Source organism: Podarcis cretensis (genome assembly GCF_951804945.1).
Source record: "Podarcis cretensis genome assembly, chromosome: 8".
In the NCBI taxonomy this organism is placed as follows: Eukaryota; Metazoa; Chordata; class Lepidosauria; order Squamata; family Lacertidae; genus Podarcis; species Podarcis cretensis.
The window spans coordinates 78,536,310-78,563,139 of record NC_137177.1 but is presented as its reverse complement, the minus strand read 5'-3'; the positions used below and the strand labels follow the sequence as shown (position 1 = coordinate 78,563,139).

General features: G+C 45.1%; 1 protein-coding gene across 4 annotated transcripts in view; it reads right to left on the bottom strand.

Annotated features, from left to right (window-relative positions):
• MTOR (mechanistic target of rapamycin kinase) overlaps positions 1 to 26,830 on the bottom strand; it is a 100,513-nt gene that overhangs the window by 54,649 nt on the left and 19,034 nt on the right. For 2 of the 4 annotated variants that reach the window (XM_079986652.1, XM_079986653.1), the window contains exons 14-29: positions 26,139 to 26,261; positions 25,857 to 25,946; positions 25,617 to 25,709; positions 24,725 to 24,859; positions 23,856 to 23,985; positions 20,318 to 20,568; positions 18,034 to 18,075; positions 16,028 to 16,114; positions 14,807 to 14,974; positions 13,561 to 13,673; positions 12,373 to 12,535; positions 11,577 to 11,669; positions 11,265 to 11,411; positions 9,185 to 9,327; positions 5,688 to 5,850; positions 3,873 to 4,018 (exon numbers count right to left, since the gene is read on the bottom strand). In XM_079986652.1, the coding sequence (XP_079842778.1) occupies positions 3,873 to 4,018; positions 5,688 to 5,850; positions 9,185 to 9,327; positions 11,265 to 11,411; positions 11,577 to 11,669; positions 12,373 to 12,535; positions 13,561 to 13,673; positions 14,807 to 14,974; positions 16,028 to 16,114; positions 18,034 to 18,075; positions 20,318 to 20,568; positions 23,856 to 23,985; positions 24,725 to 24,859; positions 25,617 to 25,709; positions 25,857 to 25,946; positions 26,139 to 26,261 (2,087 nt within the window). The remainder of the gene's footprint in view (positions 1 to 3,872; positions 4,019 to 5,687; positions 5,851 to 9,184; positions 9,328 to 11,264; positions 11,412 to 11,576; positions 11,670 to 12,372; positions 12,536 to 13,560; positions 13,674 to 14,806; positions 14,975 to 16,027; positions 16,115 to 18,033; positions 18,076 to 20,317; positions 20,569 to 23,855; positions 23,986 to 24,724; positions 24,860 to 25,616; positions 25,710 to 25,856; positions 25,947 to 26,138; positions 26,262 to 26,830) is intronic. The other 2 variants (XM_079986654.1, XM_079986655.1) reach the window with 1 other exon arrangement.

The window sequence follows — 26,830 nt, the reverse complement described above, 5'->3', positions numbered from 1 at the left end:
AACTGCCTGGAACATTTCAGGAAGAGCTATTGGTGGGGCTTGGGGTCCATGGGGGATGTAATAATGATTGCCAGTCACAGCAGACAAAACCCTGGGCAGCTCCCAGTGGGATCTGCTTGCCTTATTAGAAAAGGTGCTGCCTCACCCAGACACTAGCTAGCCCTCCAGATGTTTTGGGACTTCAGCTCCCATCATCCCTAGGTAACAGGACCAGTGGTCAGGGATAATGGGAATTGTAGTCTCAAAACATCTGGAGGGCCGAGTTTGCCTATGCCTGGACTAGCATCACCTGGGGGCTTTTAAAGAAGCCTGGAAAGGCTTTCCCTCCAGTGGCTCCACTCCCATGCCCCTCCTTGACAGCAACTGCCCATCATTGTCGTCAATAATGAGATAGAAGACTCAGAACTAGGCAATTTTGTATCTTTAAAGCATGGGCAGTAGCAGTTCAGAAGCATGCTATAAACATCATTAGGTTGTGCACCAGTCCAAAAAGCAGTTTAAGCATGACAATATAGAAGCTGCTATCCCTTCTCTCTCTCTCTCTCTCTCTCTCTCTCTCTCTCTCTCTCACACACACACACACACACACACACACACACACACACGTACATTTTGTTTGCTTGGGAAGAGGAAGAGAGTAATTGCAGCCAGTGACTGATTAACAGATCTGTCAGAAACAGGCAGGCAAAAGGCACACGGCTTAACCCAAGAAGCATTATGCATCTCCAGGGACAGAAAATTCTACAAGAAGTCCACAGTTTGAATTAAGCCAAGACTACTGGCTGGGAACAGAACAGAGACTGATTAACAGCAACAAAATGCTTAGCTCCAGAAGTGAAGTAACATAATGAAGTCAATACACCAGACTGGAAAAAGCCCTAAATAAAGAAGGAAGCAAACAGAAAAATAGGCTAATAAAAAATAAGACGTTCAGGCACAATTCCAATTGCTTGCGACAACTGAGCTTGTAAAGACATTTCTATTTAAACTGAATCCATTTCAATTTAAGATGGACTGAAACTAGGGTACCAGAGAGCACACTTCAAGAGCTAATTAACACCAGAATAATTAGTCTGCAGATATAAGTGGCCCTTCAGGAAAGGTCCTTGAGGAATTCAAGCTTTGATTCCAGCCTCTACTGGCTGGGGCTGATGGGAGTTGTAGTTCAGCAACATCTGGGAGGGCCAAATCTTTCCCAAACACATGTATTAATGAAAAAGCCCCCTCTGGATTTATTTATTTTTTTAAAGTTGAAAGCGAGCCACATTTCAATCTCCTTTCTTGTTGCACAAATGGTTATTAAGTTATCCTAGCTTCATGAAGCTTTCATGTTCCAAGGCAGTATACCAACAAATAGCAGCTGTTCCTGTGGAGCAAGAGCAGGGGGAGGACTGTGGCCTTCAGAGTGGCATATAGCTGGCCACTCTAGGCTAGGCGGGTTTTAATTTAAAACTGTTTTAGGGTTTAAGTTATTTGTATAGCCTCCCAAGTAGAAAGAATGGGACCATAACTGGAAATAGTTAGCTCTGCCTGTAATTAATCCACCTACTTTCTACCTCACCAATCCAAAGGGACACCAGGCACCTCTGAGACAGACCATTCGTCCATCAGTCCCAGCACTGTCTGCTCCGCCCAGCAGTTTCTCTCAGGCACTGGAACTGCAAGCTCAAGGTCCTTTTAACTGAGGCTGCTCGAGGATTTCAACCTGAACACCTTTGCATGAGGAGCACATGCTCTGCAAGATTCCTCCTTCTCCTCCCTGTTGAATTCTACAAGGGCAACACTCAGATGAAAGAGGAGGAATCTGACAGGCAGTGCCACCCCTTGGACTGGACGCAAGTAAGAAGGCAGGGCTGGCTGAGGGCAGAGTGAGGTTGATTGGGCACTGCTCCATTTGCCCTAATGGACTAGCCTCTGCTGGTCTGTCTCTTTGATAGGACAGCTTCATATGCTCCCATACTGATAGGCACATTGCAAGAGGAAGCGCAGTCATGGCCCTTTCAAAGAGCTACTCTTTCCCCCTGCCATTAAATCATCATCATTTAAAAGCAGCTGCTCTTATTCTTTCTTTAGATTCAAGCACACCTCTTGCCTGCTCTCCAAACTGACAATCTGTCATCAGCTGGGAATGACTGCCATGCAGCTCAGGAGAATTTCTGGAAATGCCAATATCACTCTGACCATGGTATGGGAATTTACAAAGAGATCATTTTGTGGCTGGCTGACAGCAATAATCAACCCCAAATCCAGAGACCACAGAGACCCCAACAGGACAAAACTGTGTGGAAGTTATTGCTGGTTTGCTGGCTCAGAAACAAGGAAAGGGGAAACACACACACACACACACAGAGAGAGAGGGAGAGAGGGAAGCGTTTCTCAAAAACTGTATGTCCCACACAAGCCAATGGACAAGCCAAACACAAACAGCCTGCCATTGCTTTAGCCAGGTATATCAGATAAACATTTAACAGGCTAGGTGTTGTTGTTTTTTATCTCTCTTCCCTTACAAAGCAGAGGGATAAGTGGTATTTTGCCTGGTTTTCCTTCCAGAAAAGCAACAATTAGGTATCATAGATTAATGTGTTCTTAACACAGCATAGCATTCAGTGCTGAACAGCAGTCATCCCCCTCACTTCCTGCCTCCACAGGCTCAGAGGCAGACACAGTAGCTGCGGAAAGGGTGCCCAAGGATGCCCAGAATATTTCTGCACCTTGCCCTCACCACACCATTGAAATGGACATCAGAAGCAGGCAAAAATGTTGACTTGTAATTTGTTTAGAGGTGAGAGGGAAGAGGACATTTGAGATGGGGAGAGGAGAAGAAGGGAGGAAAGACAGTGTGGTCTATAGGAAACTGCAAATGAGTATTGTACTAAGTGGATGGAAATAAATCTTTTTCTTTCTCTCATAATGGTAGTCCCTGGAGTGCAAGATCCAAACAAATAGGACAGGGAGAAAAGGTCAGAGTTGCTCATAGAGGCACCCGGCCTAGGCCCAGGCAGGAGCAAAGAAAAGAGGAAAGTCTGCAGAATTTCTGGCAGTGAGTTGTACCATTTCTATTGTACTTGGCCCCAGGCATTTAAATACCAGATGATGGTATTTTAAGAAACAGGGAGGGTCAATTCCCGGAGTTTTTATGAGCTTATATTGTGCTGAAGTGCTTCTGCTGCTGTTGCTAGGCCAATCGATACTGAAATCTCTACTGATCCCCCCAAGCCACTGTGATGTGGGAGTCCAAGCACTTTATAAACTGCACAGCTATTTAGGGTATTTCTGTGTGTTCTAAAAAGGCAACGGCCAAATGTCTTCAAAATGTCCTTTATATAAAGTCTCTTGAAAGTCACTTAATTTTTTTGGCCAGGGATGATACACAGAGGGGAGACCTTCCTAGTGCCAAGATTTGCCTTAAAATGCTTTTGTCTAAGTGGAAAAAGGAATAGTTTTAGAGATACATGTCCCATCCTCCTAATAAAGTTTATGAAGCAACCACATTTTCTGCCCTGAACCAGCTTTCACCAATGTGGCACCCTCCCGTGGTATAGACTACAAATCCCATCAGCCCCATCCAGCATAGGCATTGGCTGTGGCTGATGGGAGCTGTAGTCCCAAACTTCTGGAAGGGTTGTATGCAAGTCCTGCACTAATGCAGCACATCTCATAATGCTAGCTTCATTCTCCATTTCTGTCATTGCACACAAGCACCAATTTGAAAAAAAAGCAAAGATACACACTTCAATACATAGACAAACACTTTGATAGTGTGCTACATAGGTAGAAGCTTACTATGTAGAGAAACACGTTTGTTGAATGCTTTTTTCCAGCTGCCACGAACAGCTTTTCTGACAAAGGAAGTTCAGAAGAAATGGCCCTACCTGATGAGAGACTCCAGGATTGCTGGGGTTGGGCCCTTCTGGAACTCCAGCTCCTTGTAGTGTAGCGCCTTGGCATAAGCCCGGCATTTGGCTGCCCGCTCCCCCAGCAAGACAATGCCATTATCATCCCCCAAAGGCAGCGGCCCCTGCAAATACAGAAAGGAAGGCCAAAGAAAGTTCAGGACTCTGTCTTATAGATAGTAGGCATGCCCAGGGGCAAGAACAACGTTGGAAAATGGACCTTTGGGAGATGGAGGGGCCATAGCTCAGTGGTAGAGCATCTTCTTTGCATGTAGAAGGTTCCAGGCTCAATCCCTGGCATCTCCAGATAGGCACCAGAATGTCCCCTGGAAAGCGGCTGCCAAACAGTGTAGAGTCATAGACAGTAATGAGCTATATGGACCCAGTGGTCTGACTCAGTATATGGCAGCTTTCTATGACTGGGTCCCATCAAGCACCAGAGGCATAGAATCATAGAATCATAGAGTTGGAAGAGACCACAAGGGCCATCGAGTCCAACCCCCTGCCAAGCAGGAAACACCATCAGAGCACTCCTGACATATGGTTGTCAAGCCTCTGCTTAAAGACCTCCAAAGAAGGAGACTCCACCACACTCCTTGGCAGCAAATTCCACTGTCGAACAGCTCTTACTGTCAGGAAGTTCTTCCTAATGTTTAGGTGGAATCTTTTTTCTTGTAGTTTGGAACCATTGCTCCGTGTCCGCTTCTCTGGAGCAGCAGAAAACAACCTTTCTCCCTCCTCTATATGACATCCTTTTATATATTTGAACATGGCTATCATATCACCCCTTAACCTCCTCTTCTCCAGGCTAAACATGCCCAGCTCCCTTAGCCGTTCTTCATAAGGCATCATTTCCAGGCCTTTGACCATTTTGGTTGCCCTCCTCTGGACACGTTCCAGTTTGTCAGTGTCCTTCTTGAACTGTGGTGCCCAGAACTGGACACAGTACTCCAGGTGAGGTCTGACCAGAGCAGAATACAGTGGCACTATTACTTCCCTTGATCTAGATGCAATACTCCTATTGATGCAGCCCAGAATTGCATTGGCTTTTTTAGCTGCCGCGTCACACTGTTGGCTCATGTCAAGTTTGTGGTCAACCAAGACTCCTAGATCCTTTTCACATGTACTGCTCTCAAGCCAGGTGTCACCCATCTTGTATTTGCGCCTCTCATTTTTTTGGCCCAAGTGCAATACTTTACATTTCTCCCTGTTAAAATTCATCTTGTTTGTTTTGGCCCAGTTCTCTAATCTGTCAAGGTCGTTTTGAAGTGTGATCCTGTCCTCTGGGGTGTTAGCCACCCCTCCCAGTTTGGTGCCATCTGCAAATTTGATCAGGATGCCCTTGAGTCCATCATCCAAGTCATTGATAAAGATGTTGAATAAGACCGGGCCCAAGACAGAACCCTGTGGCACCCCACTAGTCACTCTTCTCCAGGATGAAGAGGAACCATTGATGAGCACCCTTTGGGTTCGGTCAGACAGCCAGTTACAAATCCACTGAGTGGTAGCATAGTCAAGTTCGCATTTTACCAGCCTCTTTACAAGAATATCATGGGGCACCTTGTCAAATGCCTTGCTGAAATCAAGGTAGGCTACATCCTACCTTGCAAGGCGAGGTGAGATATAAGCAGTCCACAGCAAAAGCAGCAAGAGGCAAACAAGGTAATGGAAGCAGGACTGAAGGACATAAAAGCCATCCTCCTCACTGGTTGGCTTTCAAGGCTGATGTAAGTAGATAATCTCTTCCCCCATCCCCTCCGCTCCCCCAAAGGGTTCCTTCAATGGCATCTTTACCTTGTCACTGTGCTCCATGAACTCTGCCAAGTTCAAAAGGGTCTGGGTGACCTCTGCTATATCTTGAGAAGTCAATGCCAATTCAATGCTGCGGATCAGCTCATCCTGCTGGTCTTCGTTGAGTTCAGACCAGCATGAAACAAATGCGGCATTAAAAAGATCTCTGGAAAGGGAGAAGAAGAGGGAAAGAGTGATGTGGCATTAAGCAAGCAAGTCATTAGTCTCCTTATACTAAGTTAAGGAGTAAAGAACGGAGTAAGCCCCGCTATTCCACAGGCCTAGAGTTGCACATGTCAACAAACCCTGTTCACTAGAAAGGCCACCCAAAACAATGGAATGTTACTCAAGGTTTTTTGTTTTTTAAAAAACATAAAGCAGGATTTCTGGACTGAGTCACAGCACCTGCTGCTTCAGCAGTCTATCCGAAATTGATATTGGTCTCAGAGATCCAATGAAAGAGCCTATGTATTTCTTGGAGCAGGGTTAGCTTGAAAAGGCTAGAAAGGGATCTTGCTGAATTACTAGAGAAATTAGGATCCAAACCCACAAGAGACAACAGGATTACAGCCTTAACAGATGCAGAATCAGCTGTGGATACAACTGTGGCATGGGTCTGAGGTTATCTGGGGACAGAATTAGGAGTATAATGAGACTTCTAAAGCAGAGATGCAGAATCTGTGGCTCTCCAGGATACAACTGCACTCACATTCCCATAATCTCTAACCACCTGCAATGCTGACTCGGGCTGATTGACTCCAACTCCCTTTTGGAAAGGCTGCAGGGGTTCCACCCCTGGTCTAAAAATCCAGCCCCGAATTTGCTGTGAGGGAAGCCTCTTGCTGCTGAAGCGCATAGCTAACCTATGTAACTCACTCACACAGGAGGCAGTGATGGCCACCAACTAAGATGGGTTTAAAAGAGGATTAGATAAATTCATAGATGCCAAGGCTATTTGATGGCTACTAGCTATGATAGCTGGGACGCAGGTGGCGCTGTGGGTTAAACCACAGAGCCTAGGACTTGCCAATCAGAAGGTCAGCGGTTCGAATCCCCATGACGGGGTGAGCTCCCGTTGCTCGGTCCCTGCTCCTGCCAACCTAGCAGTTCGAAAGCACATCAAAGTGCAAGTAGATAAATAGGTACCACTCCGGTGGGAAGGTAAACGGCATTTCCGTGCGCTGCTCTGGTTTGCCAGAAGCGGCTCAGTCATGCTGGCCACATAACCCGGAAGCTGTACGCCGGCTCCCTCGGCCAGTAAAGCGAGATGAGCGTCGCAACCCCAGAGTCGGTCACAACTGGACCTAATGGTCAGGGGTCCCTTTACCTTTACCTTTTTAGCTATGATAGCTCTGCTCTGCTCCCACAACTGGTAGCAATAAGGCTTCTAATACCAGTTTCTGGAAACCACGAGGGGGGCAAGTGGGTAGAATGCTCTTGTTCTCATGTCCCACTTATACGTTTCCCACAGGCCTCTGGTTTGCCACGGTCAGAAAAGGATGCTGGACTAGAAGGGCCACTGGCTTTATCTAGTATGCTCTTATTTTCTACAGCTCCGGGTACATGCAGGATCAAATGATTGAATTTTATCATTTGCATACATAAGAAACAGGACATCTAAAACAGAGATAAACAATTTTATGCTTTGCCTCTGGTCTGATCACCAGCAACTCCACTTTAAAGGTGATCAGGCTGAGAACAGGTTTTGCCTGAGACCTAAAGAGAATGACAATCCAATTCAGTATAAGGCAGCTTCGTGTCTGTTCTGAGCTCTTATTTGTACCCGCCGTAGCCACCTAACCCGTTTGCCATCTAAGTAGATGTTCTCCCACAACAGCATGGAGATGAAACTAACAATGGCCAGTCACAAGGGCTGTGTATGCTACCTGCAGGATCAGAAGCAGCAGAATCTCTGAATACCAGCTGCCCTCACTGTGGGCTGGCTTTCCATTAAGTGATCTGGTTGGCCACTGTGAAAAACAGGCTGTTGGACTAGATGAGCCTTTGGCCTGATCCAGCAGCGAGGCCCTTCTAATGTTCTTACAGTGAAGGGAGTGTTTCTGGGGTGAAGATCCAACAACCTCACAGCTATTCGTAAGGCAATCTGCCCAGAAATATATGAAACTGGTCACACAATGGGACCTTATGCCAAGAAACAGATGCCTGTGGCAAAGACGGCTGGCAGGGAAGGAGGCCTCCGTTCTGAAGGTCAGAGGTGAGAGGCGCCAACATGACTAATTGTTTCCATTTCCCTTTTAGGTAACAGGCTGGCTCTGTGCTTATGGCTCTTGAGATTCCTGTCCCCAATGTGCAGCATCTCTGCTTGATCCCTCCTGCCTGTCCCCTCCACACCACTGTTTTTCAGCTCTTCTGGTTCTCCAGAAACCCAGAAACTACAAAGAAGTTAGTAGTTTTCTCTGTGTTCAGAGACAGGACACCCTTGCATAGCAGATGCTGAGAACTAAAGCAAAAGAGGGCTATTGCCTTCACACCCTGCTTGGTCACAGTGAGAAACAGGCTGCTGAAGTAGATAGACCCTCGGCCCAAATCAGCGAGACTCTCCTTACATTCTTCTCGAACCCATCCCCTGAGAGGGAGTCCAATCCTGCTGCTACTTCTCATTCCCTGTCTCAGGATCAAACAATGGGACCAGACCAACTGGTGCCCTCCAGGGTGAAAGTGGGCCGACTTGTCTGCATTAGAATACTGAATGGGACACACAGAGAATAGCTTCCTTCTCAAACACGGGCAAATTCCTTCACTTCTCTTAAGATGGCTAAAGGCGGCCTCATCTGGATTTGAACACTCAATCCAATAAATTTTGGAACTCCTTAATTCCATGAACCACAAGGCAGCTTAGAGGTTAAAGTGAGACTTTGGGGGAGGACTATCTCCTCCTCCATCCAAACCTGCCTGCCACACACATGCAGTTACAGCATTGATCATGGCAACAGTTCTCGAGTTCCTTCTGCTAGAAATATGTATAGAAACCTCCAACTCTCTCAAAGCAATTAAATTAGTGAGAAAAGTCCACCAGTTGTTACACACACACACACACACACACACACTACAGTGTGATCTAGAGCATTGGGAAAGATTAGGGCAACTTTGATAGCAGCAATGTCGCAGAAGCATAGAAGTGCCTTTATTGGAGGCATCATGCCCTCAAACTAATTTCACTGCATTTTACAGCACCTTTTCCGTTTACTATTATATGCTGGAAATAGCAGAAGACGTATTAAAAAAAGAAAGCAGCCGGCGGGGGGCAGGGCTTCCTGTCTGTGATCTCTTTAAAAAACCCAAAACACCTTAAGGAGCTGCCAGTCCAGGGGGACGGTGGGGAAGTTGGCTATGAAATCAGATTCCCAAATGGTTTTATTTGCCCCCGGACAGCAGTTAAAAGCTCTTTCCATGAATGCCTTTGCCCTTCTATTTCCACCTCTTTTATGGCACTTGGCTTTAGCGGACGCACAGTTAGGAGAGGCAGGAAATGCCAGTACCTGGCCATAGGGTTGTAGGCCTGGGCCAAGGCCCAGCATGAGCGCAGGGATGGCGATGAGGAATCCTTCAGCAGCTCCAAGCTCAGTCGTCGCAGCCACTCCAGCCAGTCATCTTTGGAAACTCTCCGTGCTGCTCCCCAGGCCTGATGGAACGCACACAAAGGACACTTTCATTGCACCGTGTTAAAAAATAAACACAAAAAGCCCCAGATCAAATCAGCTACGGAGTGGGCCACAACTCCATTGTTTTCTCCCCCTCCAGCTATTAAAATTCCGAAACAATTTAGCTAAGTGCAAAGCGTAAACAGCTAAATGCATGTCTTGGCTCAGATGTATAATGAACTTATCATGTTTTTAATTAAGGTTAAATAGACAGCTTAGACAGCACTTGCTTTCCATCCAACAGGCCTCAGGTTCAATGCATGGCCTACCTCCAGTCTGGGAAAGACCCTCCTCTGCCCGAGATCCTGGGAAGCCACTGTCCACTAGGACAGAAAGTACTAGGCTAGATGGCCAGATAGTCTGACCTACCAGAAGGCAGCACCCAATACAGTTCTCTTACATTAAGCAAGAAAAAAGGAGAGAGAAATATATCCCAAGCAACAGTTTTAGAAGCAATTTGATTTTTTTTTTGCATATATATGTTATGCTTAATTGGCTGTCATTGCTAGGATGCCAACTACAGGTTTTTGTTCCATGTGATACTTTATACAGAACGAGTGTGAGTAGATGACCCAATCACATCCAATGCACATTTGGCAAAATTGCCTAATCCACCAACAGAGATGTGGTGCTCACTTCCCTCAAATCATGCAGAGATACGGCAGGTGGCTTCTATGGCTGCCACTTTTGGCTCATAACCTGTTTTTCTTCTTGTTACAAACACATGCACACAGATATGGGCGATGGTTACATAATTTTAAAAACTAATTATGTAAACAATGAATGAATGTATGCCTTGCGTGCCACACATGAGAAAAACTTATTCAGGGTTTATTTTGTAAGGTACAACAATCACAGGGTTGCCCCACTAATTTCATAAAAAGGCATCCATTCCACAGGTGTTGTTTCTATACTTTTAATAGCTCGAGAGAACACCGCAAACACAGGCACTTCCTTTTAGATCTGGCCAAGGGCTACACTTTGATCATACCCATTCAATGTAATTGCATTAATGCCTAACTGGGAACAGCTGGAGGGGGAAATGTTGTGCATGAAATAAAACTCCTGCAAAGCTACTAATTTTCCTGTCAGGAGCCTGGGAGTGGGGTTGCACAGTGGTCTGCTGTAAAGGAAGGGGCAAAAGGACCTCTGGACTTAAACATGGTTGTCAGGGTTTAAATGGTTCATGGAGCCACTTTCCAGAAAGCAGGAGGCTCAGAGTTTGAAAGCATTTTAAATACATGTGGGCCCATCTCCCACCTTGTGCAACAATAACAGTGCAGGAAGAATTCTGACCAGTGAATGCGTGAAAAGAATTTACAAGATAACATAAAATAATGCAAGCTCTGACCCAGAGGAAATGCAAAAGCTTGACCCTTTTGTGTTTGCTCTGCAATGGTCCATTCACAAGTTGCCACTTCGTGCCGCTGTAATCGATCAGGAAATATGTGTGTGTGTGAACCAGCTGCTAACTGTGTAATCTCCAGTGGAAGGCTGGCCTCTAAGAAAATGCTAAAGGTTTCCTCCTTGGTCCTTCTCAATATATGCACTTAATAAATTTCCCTTACACTCTGTTGTAGGAGGAATACTCGTACTTTGCTTACATACATCCCAAGCAACATGCTCTGACCTGGAAAAAGGGAAGGTTCTGAAATGGACCTCACCATGCCTAGGGAAGCCTCACTTAAAAAAAAAAACAAAAAAACACACAACTTTTTTAATTTTGGAGATTCAATGTGGACAAATTTGAGGGTCACTGAAGCAATTCCTTTAAGCTTGGTGGAAAATGGAAAACTGGCCCTGAAGGCATTTCTGAATCATCATCATCTCCTTTAATAATAAGACTTCTTTCTGAAAAGCACCCATTAGTCTCAACTAATGAGTCTCTGCAGGATGCAGTGCCCCCCCCCCCGACTACCTTTTGCAAGTTGATGGTGCTGACATGCAGCTTCTTCATAGGGCCTGTTTCCACAGGACCACTGGCTAAAGCCTCTCCTTGGTTGCTCCTTTGCATGCGGTGCTGGTAGATCAAGGGATCTTCTTCTTCATCAGCAAGGGTGTAGCCCTAATTTGAGAGCAGATCTGTCATTAAACCGTGCTGCGCCTGACACTGCTGATTTCAATTAGCTTATTGCTCCACCAAGAGCCACCACTGAATGGCTTGACACCTTAACACGAATCCATCAGCCTCCCCTCAGCCTTCCATGTGACTACTTTAAAGAAGTCTGACCTTCACAATCCTGCAGATGAGGACATCGTACCGCTGGTGGTTTATCCTGTGGCGCACCAACACCTTGTTGACCATCGGGATGAAAATTTGGTACTGCAAACAAAAGGAAATGGTCACCAAGAGACTGTGGGCTGGTTCACTCAGAATGCGGAGTGATTTAAGCACTACATGGGAGAGCTGAAATGAGTCGAAGCAAAGTGGCAGGCTCATGCACATCCCTTTGTCCACAGCCAGGAGTTGATGTTTTAAAACAAGCTATTGGTTTGTTAAAACAAGTCAGTTTCATAATCCAATTGCTGAAGCTGGCTTGGCTTGAAACTGACTAGTTTGCTATAAACCACTTATCCCTGGTTCATATGTGGCAACAAGCCAGGATACTTTGAAACTGGAAAATAAATGCTAGCAAACTCCATCTCCTTCCTGCAATAAATTAATGCCCCATTTGAAGTATGTGGGTGCACACAGCTGTGTACACTGAGCAGGACAACATTCCAACCAAGCAAGGGACTATTTGAGAAGCCACACACCACTTTAGGGGGAAAGTATTTACCATATTTTTCCGTCTATAAGACTCCCCCATGTATAAGATCCCCCCTATTTTTGGGGACTCCAATTTAAGAAAATGGGGGGATCTATCAGTGTACAAGATGCCCCCAAAATTTGGACATTATTTTTTAGGGGGGAAACTTAGTCTTATACACGGAAAAATGCGGTAAATTAGAAGACAAAAGATTTCAAGTCAAATACCACCCACTGCTCCAAAAAGCTCTATCTCTGGAAAAATGACCTTTCTTACCTTCTTCCCTAGCTGGAAGACCAATGATGACAGTGTGTCCATGGCAGTCGTCCGAAGCTCTGGGCTCTGGTCTAGGGTCCGCACTATGGGATGGATGATCCGTGAGGCGTAATCAGTGAAATCTAGAGACTCTGTCAAGCGATCCACAGTTTCTAAGGCAGCTCTGAAGAGAGGGGTTTTTTTTGGGGGGGGAGGTAGCAGCAGAAAAGAAGCATTGTGATTATTATCTAAACTGAACTGAACACTTGTGGTAAAGATACACATTGTAAATTCTTTGTATAGGTCTGTAATTTTAATTAATAAAGATTATTGTTTTTTTTAAAAAAAGATACACATGGTCTATGTAAAAAAACAAGTTGGTAAAGCTTTGGGGAAATATACGAGCAGTACCAACTGCATCCTTTTTTCCCTCTGAGGAAGAGGGAGGGACTATGGAATTGGCTTAATATTCACATCAGGTAAAGAGGTATTAAAAAGTGAGGAGCAAGATATGATTTTCTTTGAACAAAAGCATATTCCTCTGCCTTTCTTTGTCCAATAGTAATCATATCAGTGAGCAGAGAGAAAGGGTAGTGTTGACTTCTCAACACCCCCTGACTATCAGCTTCTTTTTCCTTGGAGTGACAACAACTTTGAGTCAAGGAGGTTACAGTTTTTCTGTTTCGTGAGAGGGAAGAGAAAATGCATAGTGGGAAGACAAGGCAGAAATGAAAGTCACAAACTGATTTTATGCACGTGCTGTTGTTTCAAAGCTTTTTCAAATTCTTTAAAAAACCGAAAACATTATTGTATTGTTTATTGTATCGCCACAGTGGGCTCCCTAGAGGAAAGTGCAGGGTGAAAATCTAATGAATAAATAAAAAATATGTGCAATTGTTTTTAACTGTGTTTATATACGTAACTGTCTTATATAGGCTATTATATTACAAATTGCTTATGGATGCCTCATTGAAAGGGATTCATAACTGAAACAACTGGTTGAAGCCAATGTTTGCCCCACTCAAAGTAGAGCCATTCAAGTTAATGAAGATGACTAACTTAGGTCCATTAATTTGAATGAGTCTACTCTAAGAACGTTTTATTTGGATAAAACCCAATAATAATAGTAATAATAAATGTGGCATCACCAAGGAACATGCTTAGGGACTACCCTGCAGAGAGAAGTATACAGGAGAGACCAGCACTTACTTGCGAGCTGACAGTGGGGCATCTGGGGCGTCAAAAAGCTTTACAATGGGAGGTAGTAATAAATGCAGGTAATCGTCCAGATTGGCTCCAAATAGCTGGATGGCGTTCAACAGCTGGAAAGGAGAGAAAGCTCAATAGGAATGACATTCAAACAGTCACTGTAAGATTAACCACAAGGATGCTTTAAAGCGGAAAACTAGGGATGGGGACCCTGGGACCTTCCAGATGTTGTTGGACTACAACTCCCATTAACTTTGACCAGCACTTCCAATGTCTAGGAAAGAAGGGAGCTATCATCCAATAATATGTGGGAGGGCCACAGGTTCTCGGCCACCTGTCCAAAAACATCAAGTGAATGTTAGAGAATGATCAGTTCCCTGCTCAAGCCACACACCTCCCCGTGCTTTTCCCACTTGGTAGAGAAGACTGGGATAATTTCATACCACTGAACAAAATACCTCCCTCGTTGAGAATGTATTGCGGCTGATCATGTTTGCCTGAATACTAAGGCAAGTCATGCCATTCATTTAAAGAACATCGCTTCCCCCAAAGAATCCTGGGTAGTTTACCCCTACAGAGCTACAATTCCCAGCACCCTTAATAAACTACAGTTCCCAGATCCTTTGGGGGAAGCGAGAGAGGGAGAGAGAGAGGGAGAGAGATTTAATTCTATTAATGTTTAATTGGTTTTTAATCCCCCCCAATGTTTTTATCTGTAAGCCATCAGGGAAAAAGGCAGAGAATGAATGAATGAATGAATGAATGAATGAATGAAGTGCTTTAAATATATGGTGTGTATGCACCCTAATGGAGGGACGCGGGTGGCACTGTGGGTTAAACTACACAGCCTAGGTCTTGCCGATCAGAAGGTCGGCGGTTTGAATCCCCGCAACGGGGTGAGCTCCCGTTGCTCAGTCCCTGCTCCTGCCAACCTAGCAGTTTGAAAGCACGTCAAAGTGCAAGTAGATAACTAGGTACCGCTCCGGCGGGAAGGTAAACGGCGTTTCCATGCGCTGCTCTGGTTCGCCAGAAGCGGCTTAGTCATGCTGGCCACATGACCCAGAAGCTGTACGCCGGCTCCCTCGGCGTAAATTAACGAGGTTTCTGGAAAAATGCTAAATGCCAGCTGAACCACCCATCAAGCTTACCACACTCAATCCACCACTTAAAAACTGTCCTGAAATATATTAGTGGTGACACCCAGGTGCCATCCAGGACCTCTGCCCCAATGCAGCATTGTGCTCACCTTGGTGGAGACGCTGCGGCTGCTGCTGCTGTCGTGCATGAAGACTCGCAGCATGTGAGGGATGAGTTGGGGAAGGTAGAGCTTGAACTCCCCACCTAAGGCCACCACGATTTGCTCAATGAGGAGGATAATGGTGCTCTGTATCGAGTTGTTCACAACCCAGAAGTCCTGGAGGGAGAAAGGACAGTTAGGGGTGGGGACACTTTGAAAAATACGAAGCTAAAGAACACTTGGCATGTAGGATGAATTAGGGAGGCTTCAGGTGACTCTCAAGTCCTCTGAAACTTAAGATCCCACACAAACTGCATCTATTGCCCGGTCTCACCGTGGCGAACCAGATGCCTATGGGATACACATAAGCAGGACATGTGCGCAATAGTATTCTCACAAGCATGATCCCCAGCAGCTGCTATGCAAAGGCAGAACATCATGGCTAGTGGGTATTGATAGCCTTACCCTACATGAATTTGTCTAATCTCCTTTTGAATTGGTTCAAGCTGGCGGCCATCACTATGCCTTGCAGTGGTGCATTTCAGTTTTAACTATGTGCTGTAGGCCTCTGCACCATGCTGAAATACAATCCTCCTGCCTCTCACCTGGCTTCATAAATGGGTCTGTCTGTTCTGCAGCCCACCAGGCAGGCTGCCAGAAGAACCTGAAAGGATTATTACCCCCAACCCAAAGTGAGGGAAATGATTTTCTTGTAAGCAAAGCAAACTTAGCACACATGACCTGGAACAAAATAAACACCAGGGCATGGACCACAACCACCACCAACTCAATTTCCCTTTCCAGTGAAGAGCAAATAAAACCAAGCCAGGCTTGACTTCAATAAAGAGTTAAATCTTTACCACCTGATGCCTCTTAATAGGATCAAAGGGAATCTGGGCCCAGTAAACCACAAAACTCTGCCTTAATACATCTGTGCCATATAAAATGCTTCTAATAAATTTTCAAGGTATTTATCAGAACTCTTTAATGCCCAGCTGTACTTTTGAGAAGCCTCTTGCCAAAATTAAGGTGCCGAGGCTGGTGGCTCTCAAGGTTCCACAGTGCCTCAGCTGCAGGACATTTCTGATGTTCTTAGCTGCTGCTGCCAGTCAGGACAGATAACTAGATGGGTCAATAGCATGAAGTTGCTCCTTGTGCCCTTACAGAGTCCATGTTTTCTGCAAGGAGTCTTTTAGAAGAAGCACTGAGCTAAAAGGCAGCTATACTTACTCTCATAAGGGTGACAATTTCATCCATGTAAGGTCGGATGTGGCTTCTCACAAAGGACACCAACATCCCCAGCTGCTGGAACAGGAACTGAAAGGAGCAGGGAAAGGGGTTACAGAAACGTAGGTCAGGCTTGGGACAGAGCAGTTCTCAGGAACTCTGGCTCACAAGCTCTTTACAAGAACAGCCACCCACCACACTGCTATGGCATGCTGCAAAAACAGGGCTCAATTTTGCTTTGGAACCGTTTCTATGAAGTTCACAGGCACTCCTGTGCACAATTCAAAATCTTGGGTGCACACACACAAGACGCATTCAGACAAGCCACAAAGCATCAAGACATGCAAGTGCTGACACCATGACTGGAGCGCCACAGAACTTCGCCAACTCATCCCGCCCCAACTTGTCCCACCAGCCAAACTCACCCAGGGTTTTCATGATATCCAAGCCATGCACCCCTCTTGCACCCCACTTCCCTCTCTCTCAAACGCTTTCGCTCTCATGTGCCTAGATGCATTTGTAAGCACACGACACACAGCAAGAGAATCCACATCCTTTTCAGAAGAAAAGATGGCCGAGCTCTATGCTGAAAGTTCACCTTTTACTATCTTGTCAATATCTGTTTGGTGGTTCAGCTGAACAATGCAACAGAAGAGGGGAGGAACTAGCTCTGTAAATTTATTATGAGGCTGTTGCAGAAAAGTGTGGGAAATTAGCTGGAAAACTATTTTGTGAAAAAACAGGTTCATTCACTGTTTCTATGACAGTATTAAATATAGGTATATTCACACAAAAATATGAGTAAAATGGCTACTATTGTGACAAGTTAGGTTACATGTTGGGTGGGGAGACTACTTGCATTTTGTAAGGACTTAACAGGAATGCGTTTCCTTTCCTAGGGCCCTTGTTAGCTTAGTTCACGCCAGGGTAAAGTGTCCCCAAATGAAGCCTGCTTCTTTTTGCTTAGTTCACATGCTGGGTGTTGCTTTGTGACATAGTGCCTTTGAGGAGGGGAGAACCATGTGCTGAAATAGGCTCAAAGCCTGTTGCCTGGTTGGCATGCCATCGGCTGAACAGCTTTGATGCCATGGAATGTTAATAAACATTTGGGGTCGGGGGATAAGAGGTACAAGCAACAGAATCTTAGCAGCAAAGCTTTCATGAGAGAAGCAAAAGGTAAGTTTGGATGGGGCTCTGTGGGTTTGCCAGAAAGGGGAGCAGTGACAAGGGCTGCAGTCAGGCGGGGTGGGGGATGAGGCCTGAAAAGGTACAGGCCAATAAGTCTATAGGGACTCCTAGGGAATGGAAAAACTGTGTGGTGTGTGCAGGAAGGGAGAAGTGAGCAGGCAAAGGAGCAGGGAGGACAAAGAGGTGAATTTCACATATTGCCTACAACTAAAACATCTATATTTGGGTCTGCAGGTTTCTTTTGTACAGTACTTCCATTTATTTTAATTTATTTTTATTAAATATTTTCTCGGTTTACAAAAGTACATGTCTTGCCTCTTTTTTCAGGTTGTACAGTCTTTCTTACAAATCAGTTACATTTGTTGTGAGACATTAGTGTTGAGTACAGTATAAGGTTGGGGAAGAAGAGTGGGGAGAGGAGGGGTTAGGTGGTGAGGCTTATATTCTTTTGTATAGTGTATGTGTGGGGTTTTGGGTCAGCGTCAACTGGGTAGGTTCTCTTTCTATTCATTTATTGCATTATTACCTTTCCTTGGCATTGATAGGTATTGGGGGGCAGGGTGTGGTTGGTTGTGTGTGGTTGGTTGCAGTGGGGTTTGTTTGCATTTGTGACGGGAGAGGGAAGGGCTTGTTGGGTAAGGTAAGCTAGATTGATTCATATGCTGTCGGTAGATGCTTGTTGTCGTCTTCAGTACTTCCATTTATCAAAGATGTGTAACACCGAGCTTGACATAAAGCTGCCTTTGCTTGGGAATACGAGACGCTTTATACACATCACATGAAGTCCCCTGTTTAGGTGTTTAAATGCCGTATGTACCCACCTCAGCTCTTCTCCCCAGCACACTTTCACCATCTTCTTTTACCTGAAAATTTGTAAAAAGAGTAGGCAAAAGTATGTAGCTTTCAAGGAAGTCAGATCAAGTCTGGTCCAGGCACCCAGAGCACCAGAATTTGGCCTTGAAATCCACAAGTTGTTTTGTTCTGGGAGAGAACCAGCCGGTGGCGGCTGCAGTCCTACAAAGGTAACTGTAACAGCAGCGCATGCCGGGAAAGCTCATCCCACATACAACACACAGCTCTTAACCAAACATACATTCCCAGCTTGTCCACTCTACACACATGGAGCTCAATCCAGGGAACAACCTGAGCCCTGTTCCCTCTTTAATGTTTTGAATCTGTGCTAATATTTTAAGAGATTTTGACAGGACTTGCACAGGCCCTAATTCCTCCAAATTGCGCTCCATTCGGGAAGCAAAATCAAGCAAAAAGCAGCTGAGTCCTTTGTGGGTCCCAGTGCAATTTCAATAGTTGTTTTCGGTTTGGCAGACAAATTGAAAACTCATGTCTCCCAGCCCATTGGGTATGCCAATGACAAAGCAAACACCCCTTTTTTTTTGTTTCAGATCCTTACCACCCATTATTATAATTATTTTTAAATGAATGATAGAGCCTTGCAGTTTGCTTGAAGCAGAACATAAATTTAGGCTGCGGTTTAGTTCTTTGGTGGCAAGCGGCAGCATATCCACAATCAACCACAAGAGTTTCTCAAATCTGATATAAACACTAAAGGTCCAATCTTAGTCCTCTTCAGAGCAAGTCCATTGAAATTAATAGGAACATGAGAAGAGCGTGCTGGATCAAGCCAATGACCTATGTAGTCCAGAATGCCTGTGGGAAACCCTTAAGCAGGATGTGAGCACAAGAGCAACTCTCCCGGCAACGGGTATCCGGAAGCATTTCTGCCTCCACTGTGGAGGCAGAGCACAGCCATCATGGCTGGTAGCCACTGATAGCCTCCTCCTCTAGGAATTTATCCAATCCTCTGCCTCATGAGACCACGGCCCTGAAAGGATCTGATTTCTTTCCGCAGGGCCTGTAGGACAGAGTTGTTCCGCCTGGCCTTTGGCTTGGAGCCAATTTGATTCCCTCCCCCTCTTTCTTTTTCCTTTTTCCTTGCTCCTCCTGTGATGAGGCTGCATTTTAATATTTTAATGTTTCAATATTTTAATATTGTATTTTAATCTTGTTTTTAAGTTGTATTCATTCAACTTGTTTTTATTATTGCTTGTTAGCCGCCCTGAGCCCGGCCTTGGCTGGGGAGGGTGGGGTATAAATTATTATTATTATTATTATTATTATTATTATTAGCCATCCATGTTGGTGGTCATTACTGCCTCCCTGTAGGAGTGAGTTCCACAGTTTAACTATGCACTGCATAAAGAAGGACTTTTTATTTGTCCCGAATCTTCCAACATTCAGCTTCAGTGGATGACCTTGAGCTCTAGTGCTATGAGAGAGGGAGAAAGACTTTTCTATATCTACTTTCTACGTGGCATGCATCAGTTTATAAACTTCTATCATGCCACATCTTCCTCACCTTGTCTCTGAACTTAAAAAGTCCGAAACACTGCAACTTTTCTGCACAGAGGAGTTGCTCAACCCCCTTATTTTGCTGGCCCTTTTCTGAACCTTTACAAACTCTACAACATCCTTTTTGAGGTGAGGCAACCCTATACACCGTGTTCCAAATGGAGTAATGGGGATGACTAGCTTAGGTCCATTAATTCCAATGGATCTACCCTTATAAACTTGATTGGATACAACTCTATAGTTTTGGAATTAGAATTGAAACTTGCTGAGAGCAACCCGGCACCTGCCAGAACCGTGATGGGAACCAAGGTGGGGGAATCTGGCCAGCTGCGGCATCACACATGTGCTTCCCCTGCTGACGGTAGTGAGGGCAGCAGCCACAACCACAACAAAAAGCAGCAGACGCCTGGTATAGAGGTCTGAAGGTTACAACAGGCAGAAGGGCAAGGGAGACCAGCGAAAGCTAGCTCAGAGCATAAGAGGTTTCACAAAAGCAGAAGCCACTAAATAGCAGGTCTTCTAAGGCAGCAGCGAAGAATGGTTAGTAACAGACGATATTCCAGAAAAGATTGAAACGGAGACGGGAAGCGGTCACTCACTTTTGCAGCATGCCTGCAGGCACGGACAACTCAGCAACGCCCCATATTTCAGGAATCGGCCTTCTTGGTTTTGTTTCCTCAAAGCCGATTCTGGTTTCAGGGGAGGGTGGAGGAGGACAGACAAGGGTGCACTCACCTCGCGGATGGCACCATCACAAACCCGAATGACGTTGAGAAAGGTCGGCATGACCTGAGGCAGGAACTGCACACACTTGAGCCCGAGAGACTTGAAAATGAAGGTGATGGCTTGGACCACCATTGTGTGGTGGTGGGACAAGGACTGGTCCCGGAAGATCCTCATGAGGGCCACCATGGAGACGGCAGGGTAGAACTCATCCAGGGGGAGGTTGCCCATGTTGACCAGCATCTCGCTGGTGCTATAATCGGCTGAAAAGGGAGGAAGGATTAACCACAGATATGGGGGGGGGGGGGAGAGAGAGATTATGTGATCACTATAGAATATTGAGTCACTAACTCTAGCCACTGTGAAGATTCTTTGGAGCTCCTAGACTGGGGCCTTGAAACTCTGAGCTTTTATTTAAAGAAGAAGAAGAAGAAGAAGAAGAAGAAGAAGAAGAAGAAGAAGAAGAAGGAGGAGGAGGAGGAGGAGGAGGAGAAGGAGGAGGAGGAGGAGGAGGAAGAAGTGGCTAGCCCTTTCAGAAAGAAAACTTTCTAAGTGATTTCTGTGAAATGTGCCAGCCAAGCTGCTCCTGTCAAGTGTTTTTGGCCAACAAGTGAAGTTAGAGCTGTGATTGATAAATGAGCTGTTTGGACATCGGTCATCAGAAATCCCTAGGGTCCTAAACTGCTACTGGTTCCACTTTAGTGCACTTTTCCTGCTTCTATCTTATCCTTGGAATCTCAATAGTTTGCCCTTCCAGCTAGGATGCTACTTTCCTGTGGGGGGTTCACCTGAGATCAGGTAGTCCCTGAAAGCTATTTTCTGCAACTACTACTACACAGTAAGCATGGGTGGATGTTAAAGAATTCCCCCCTCCCCATGAAGGCAAATGTGAAAACTTTGCAGGGGGGCTTAAGCATGCCTCCTGCTGTGCAGGTGCCAAGGACCAGATACTTGTTAAAAATGCCTTGTATAGTTAATTTATAGTACAATTGTATATGCGTCTACTCAGAAGTAAGTCTCTGTGTTCAGCAGGGCTTCCTCCCATAGACACAGGATGGCAGCCTAGGTTTTGGTTTAGCATTGGGAGGAAACCAGGTTCATGTACCTTTAACAGAAGATATTCAACAGATTAAGTCTTTTTTAGTATGGAAATACAATTATGGGAAAATGTGCACCATGACTGTACTCTCTAACTTTGTGCTATGCCACTTCCTACACTTTGTGTCTGGTGCCCCCAGCACTCTCTCTAAATTTGAAATGTGCCCGTTGCCCCAAAAAGGTTGGTGACAGTTGCTATAAATTACATGTCTCCAGCCTTAGTTTGCCTAATTTATTCTGCAGTTGTAAACCATTTTGTTGAATCTATACTTCTGCCACAGAGCATAGGGAGAGGTAAAGGGCTGAATGAAGCACAGTCGCCCCCTGGCCCAATGGAAAGCTTATTCAGCCGCTAATCTCTTGCTTCTGAGAACTGCCAGGCACTGCCCACACCCTTTCAAACCAATCATAATGTTTGTTTCTCAATCCTGGGCATTTCAGGAAGCTGAATTTGATGCCTTTCCTGAACTTGTGGACTTGCAGTCATAACCCACCAGGGCATCTAGCATGCAGACATTGTCTTTAAACTCAACTGACTGTGGATAGAGCTTGTTTCAGCTCTATCATTACAATGGAGCAAGTATTTGAGGTATAACATGGTGCAGGGGAGTTGAAGAGAACCTCCATGAAACACTAACCCCTCTTTGCCAGGAACTTTCTAGATCCCATCTCTGGCCAAACAAGCGTCTCCGTCAAACAATTTCCTTAATAAATGTTGATCATAAGTCACAGTATTAAGTGGCTTTTCAGTTCTCAGGAAAGCTTACAAGCTAATCAGTTATAGTCACAGCTGGAGAGAGGGAGATTTATAATAATACTTATTTTTGGCTTTTTTCCTCTCCATTTGGCTCTCCATGCCAGAATCCTGGTTTTCCATCAAACCTAAAAGAGCTCCAGCTCCAAATAGTGCAAAATTGGTGGGTGCTTCATTATAGCTGCTTGTAAGTTTAATTCTGTGGGTTCAGGACTTGGCCAACAGGCATATCATGCCCAATGTTGTAAATCCAGATTGCTACATTTGGGTGCAGGGAGGGGACTCTTTGAACCAAAGGAGAGCAGACTGAGGCAAACATCTGGCAGGCAGCTGCATGGTTCCACCCCATCAAGTAGTTTAGCACCTTTAAACTTTCTAATTCAGGAAACAGCTACACAAACAGGCAGAAAGAGACAGGAAATGAGAAAAACTGAGCTGACGTGTGAGGTTTTCATGGGCAGCCTCTCCTCAAAAGGGGAGCCACAATTTTTGTGGATGTGGAGACAGTTTCACCATTTAAAACCAGGCTGCTATTGAAGGCTAAACTGCCCATCAACTTCCTTTCTTTTAAGAAGGATGGGTAGATCATTATGTCTAAATAAATAAACTGAGTGGTTATTTGCAGGAAAGGTTTCAAACAGAAAAGTCTATGATTGCCACTTCTAGCCCATAGCTTGACCGAAATCTAAAGGGAATGGAAGCAGCTCAGTGGGAGAGCACAGTTTTTTTCATGTTCAATCTCCAGGGAGGGCTGGGAAAGATGTCCTGTCTAAAACTCTGTGGAGCTACTGCTGGTCAGCATAAACAATACCGAGACTTAGATAAACCAGACTCTGTATAAGGCAGCTTCTTATGTTTCAGCTCCCGCCAGCTTCAACCCAGCACAGCCAGGGGTTAGAGATGATGGGAGCAGTAGTTCAACAACATCTAGAGGACTACAGGTTCCCCATCCCTGCCATTTAATATGCAGGCTAGGGGGCCTGTGGATTACATTTCCCAGAACGCTGCTATCACAGAGAAGGAAGGTGCATGTGCTCCATTGAGAAAGGCTGATCTACAAACAACAATGTACATTTCTTTCTGCACATGTAAATAGATTGAATCAACCTGATCAATCAATCAAATTCCATATAACTACCCTCTTAAGTGGCAGGGGTTTTTTGTATTTATTTATTTTTTAAAGAAGGTAACATCCCTACATATCACCCATGTCTTCTGAGGAGAATCAAGGAAAATCACTGCTGATCAACACGGCTGAGCTATTAATGTAATGTTGGGGGAGGGGTTTGGCAGAGGAGTGGTGGTAGAAACCATCTAGTCCATCCTCACAGCAGCCCTCTGAACAAGGTCTCCACCTATTTCCATTTTATCAATTCAAGCATGAGGCACAAGTATTCCAACTCGTGTATACATTTGCGGGTGGAACTTCAGGTTTAAAAAATCCATGCACCCCACACCTCATCTACCAGCCAGAGGTCACCAATGGGATCCAGATGTTGCTTGGACTCCAACTCCCAGCTGCCAGAATGTCCAATGGTTCAGGGGATGGTGCTGGGAGGTGGAGTCCACAAACATCTGGAGGGAAGCCACATTCTATATCTTGGTCATAAGAATTTTGGGGGACAGGAGACCCAGCACCAAGGCTAAGAGCTCTTCCTTGAAGCAGACTGAACCCCTGGACCTCCCCTTTCTACTTACAAGAATCTTGGCTTGATTTAGACTCTGACAGGCTGACAGCAGAGGCATCCCGCGACTGGTCTATCATGCCAATGTTCACTTTGTGCTTGTATGGATCCAGAGCCCCCAGGAGGCCAAGGACACGGATAGCCTAACAGGAACAAAAGATGTGGGGTGGGGTGGGGTAAAGAATCATCACGCTTCAAAGGAAAGCATCATCAAAAGAAGCATCACCAATGCAAAAGGCAGACAATAACTGTGAAAGCACAACCTCCAACCAGCAATTCCAAGGACAGAATTTTGGCTTTCAGTGTACAGCTGGACAATCCTAAGAGTCTCAGATCTGGCTTAAATATGGATAGAGAGACAACAGTGACCGATTCAAAGCAGAGAATTTACCAGATGGGATGATTCTACCAGCCATCCATCAGCTAGGAGGCACTTTGGGTCACTGTGCAGCTCCCTGGTTATTTTATCAAGCCTTCTCCACCTATTTATTTAACTTGCATGTTATAAATATGTTATAAAGCCTGCAAATATGGTATAAAACCTCAAGGCGGTTTACAAAAAGCCCTTCACATGTTCTCCCGCACTACTGTCACCCTATCATAAGCTTTAGGGATCTTTAAAAAGTACATCACACATTTTTTTAGAAAAAGTATTGATTTAAGTAACACCCCCCCCCAACCTGTGGAGCACAATTTTCACAGTAAGAAATCAAAACTTCTCATATCTCACCATGGACACCTGTAATCATTCAACACGCAATTGTGTGTGTTGGTCAAATTGGTCAAAGCACATGAGAACATACTTCCATTCATCCCCTTTGGCATGAATTCAAGAGAATTTTTACCAAGCCTGCCCTTGTTTCTCAGCCCATAGCAGCCTACCTCTCTCCGGGTACCCTGGTTCTGCTCCGTCTTCAGGAAGTTCAGCAACACCTCCAAGAGAGTTGGATATTTCCTATAGGGTTCCACCACATAGCCAGTGCTGGCCACCAGCTGACCCAGGGTCCAGAGAGCCACCTGGAACAAATCCACCGTAAAAAAGAATGCTTTTTGTTTTTGAGACATAGTTAGGATTGTGGCTAATAGCCATTGATATCATTCTACAGGTCACCAGATTGGAGAAGGTGGCCTTAGACATTAAAAAGAAAAAGACTGAGAGATATAGGGGCAAGGAATGGCAATTTGGCTTAAACGTCAAAGGTAGGCACTAAGTCCTTTGCTGATTTTTTAACATTGTGCCTCCCAGTCTTCCTGGCTTGGGGAATTACCAGCGTGGCAGTGAGCTCCTGTTTTGTGCAAGTTCAGTTCATTCAATTTATACATGGCTTCCCACTAAAAAATGTCCCAAATCAAAACTAAAGAAAATGCAATACTAAAATCAAAGAAATATTTTTACAAACAGTATAGTATCACATCATTGCTGCTGCCCCAAACACCTAGGAAAACAAATGTCAAGGTGGGCACCAGGCAAGTCTCCCTGAAGAGAGCATTCCATACATGTGTGGCTATCACTGAGAAGGTTGTAATTTCTGAATAAATAAAGGGAGGAGGTGGCTTCCTGAATGAGCACTTTGCGGGGGGTTTTGTCCTTTTATTGTTCTTCTGAATTTGGTATTAATGTCTGTTATGCTATTTGTATTTTAAGAACTGCAAGTAGCTTAGAGGCATCTTTTTGTGAAAAGTGATTCTTATTATGAAGTTTGCTTTGTACAATATTCTAAGATTAGAGAGGAAAATCAAAAAGGCTTTCATGAAAGCAGGCCACGCTGCTCACCTGTCTCTTAGCAAGTAGGGAGGAGTCTTGGAGCATGTCCATGATAATGATGAAAAGCTCATCCACCCATTTCCTCATCTCCAGCCCGCTAACCTGTTGAGGGAGGAAAAAGAGGATTTGGCAGGTGAGCAGAAGGAACAGAAAGTTTACAGGCATGAAGTGACCATGGCAGCGCTCACACTGCCATGAAAAGTGTGGCTCTGTCAAGCAAAATAAAATTCCAAACTTCTAGAGGTTTACCTGTGCCAGTTCACCAATGGTAGCCAGGACGTTATTGATTACTCCAGGGTTCGGATCAGGGTCAGGGTCTTTCAGTTTCACAATCAGTGCCTGTTGAATGACATGCAGAAGGAGGAATTTTGATCAGGGAGGAAAATAAGTCTGCGTTTGTGGCCCATTTCAGCCAAGCATTCATGCCCCGCCCAGAAAAGCACAGCGGATGCAAATCGTTAAATTAATGGTGTAATGTATAAATGAATTCAGGGGAAAAAAATCATCCTACATGTGCTATGAAAGGCCTACCTTGAGAATGGGTTCCATATAGGGGCGGATAAGTCTTGGGGCATTGGAGACCAGGTGCCCCAACATCCTTGCACTCTGCTCTTTGATCCTGCCAACACCACTGTGCTCCAGCTCTGTCAGGATCTGAAGGGGGAAAAAGATGCCATGGCAGTGAGAGCTACCATTTCCCCAGTGAGAAGGAGATTAGGAAGTAAATAACAGGCCTACAACTCCCATTCTCAAGCAGCGAAAAGATTATCTTTCTCCATCTGGTCCTTATCTCTATGTAATGGAACAGTGGACTTTAGCCTCCAATGGAAGAAGCAAAGATAATGAAGAAAAGACCTGCTTGTAACATCAGGCCAGGTCAGGGGTGGTTTCAGTTTTGGTCAGGACATCAGGCTGCTGGTTGGCTAGGAAGCTACACACAATGAAGTCTTGACTCTCCACACCAAAGTTCTTCAACTTGAGTCCCCAGATGTTGCTGGATTGCAACTCCAATCATCTGCAGCCAGCTTAGCCAATTGCCAGGGATTATGGGAGCCGTAGTCCAACATCATCTAGGGACTGAAGAATGAAGAAGGCCAACTCAAGCATTCATATTCACTCCATCAATTGCACAAACCCACATTTTTCCTCCTTAGTTGGGGCATATGCAGGGAAAAGTCCAAGAAGAAAACTAAAAATGCAAAGGGGAACCTTTTAGGTCCTCC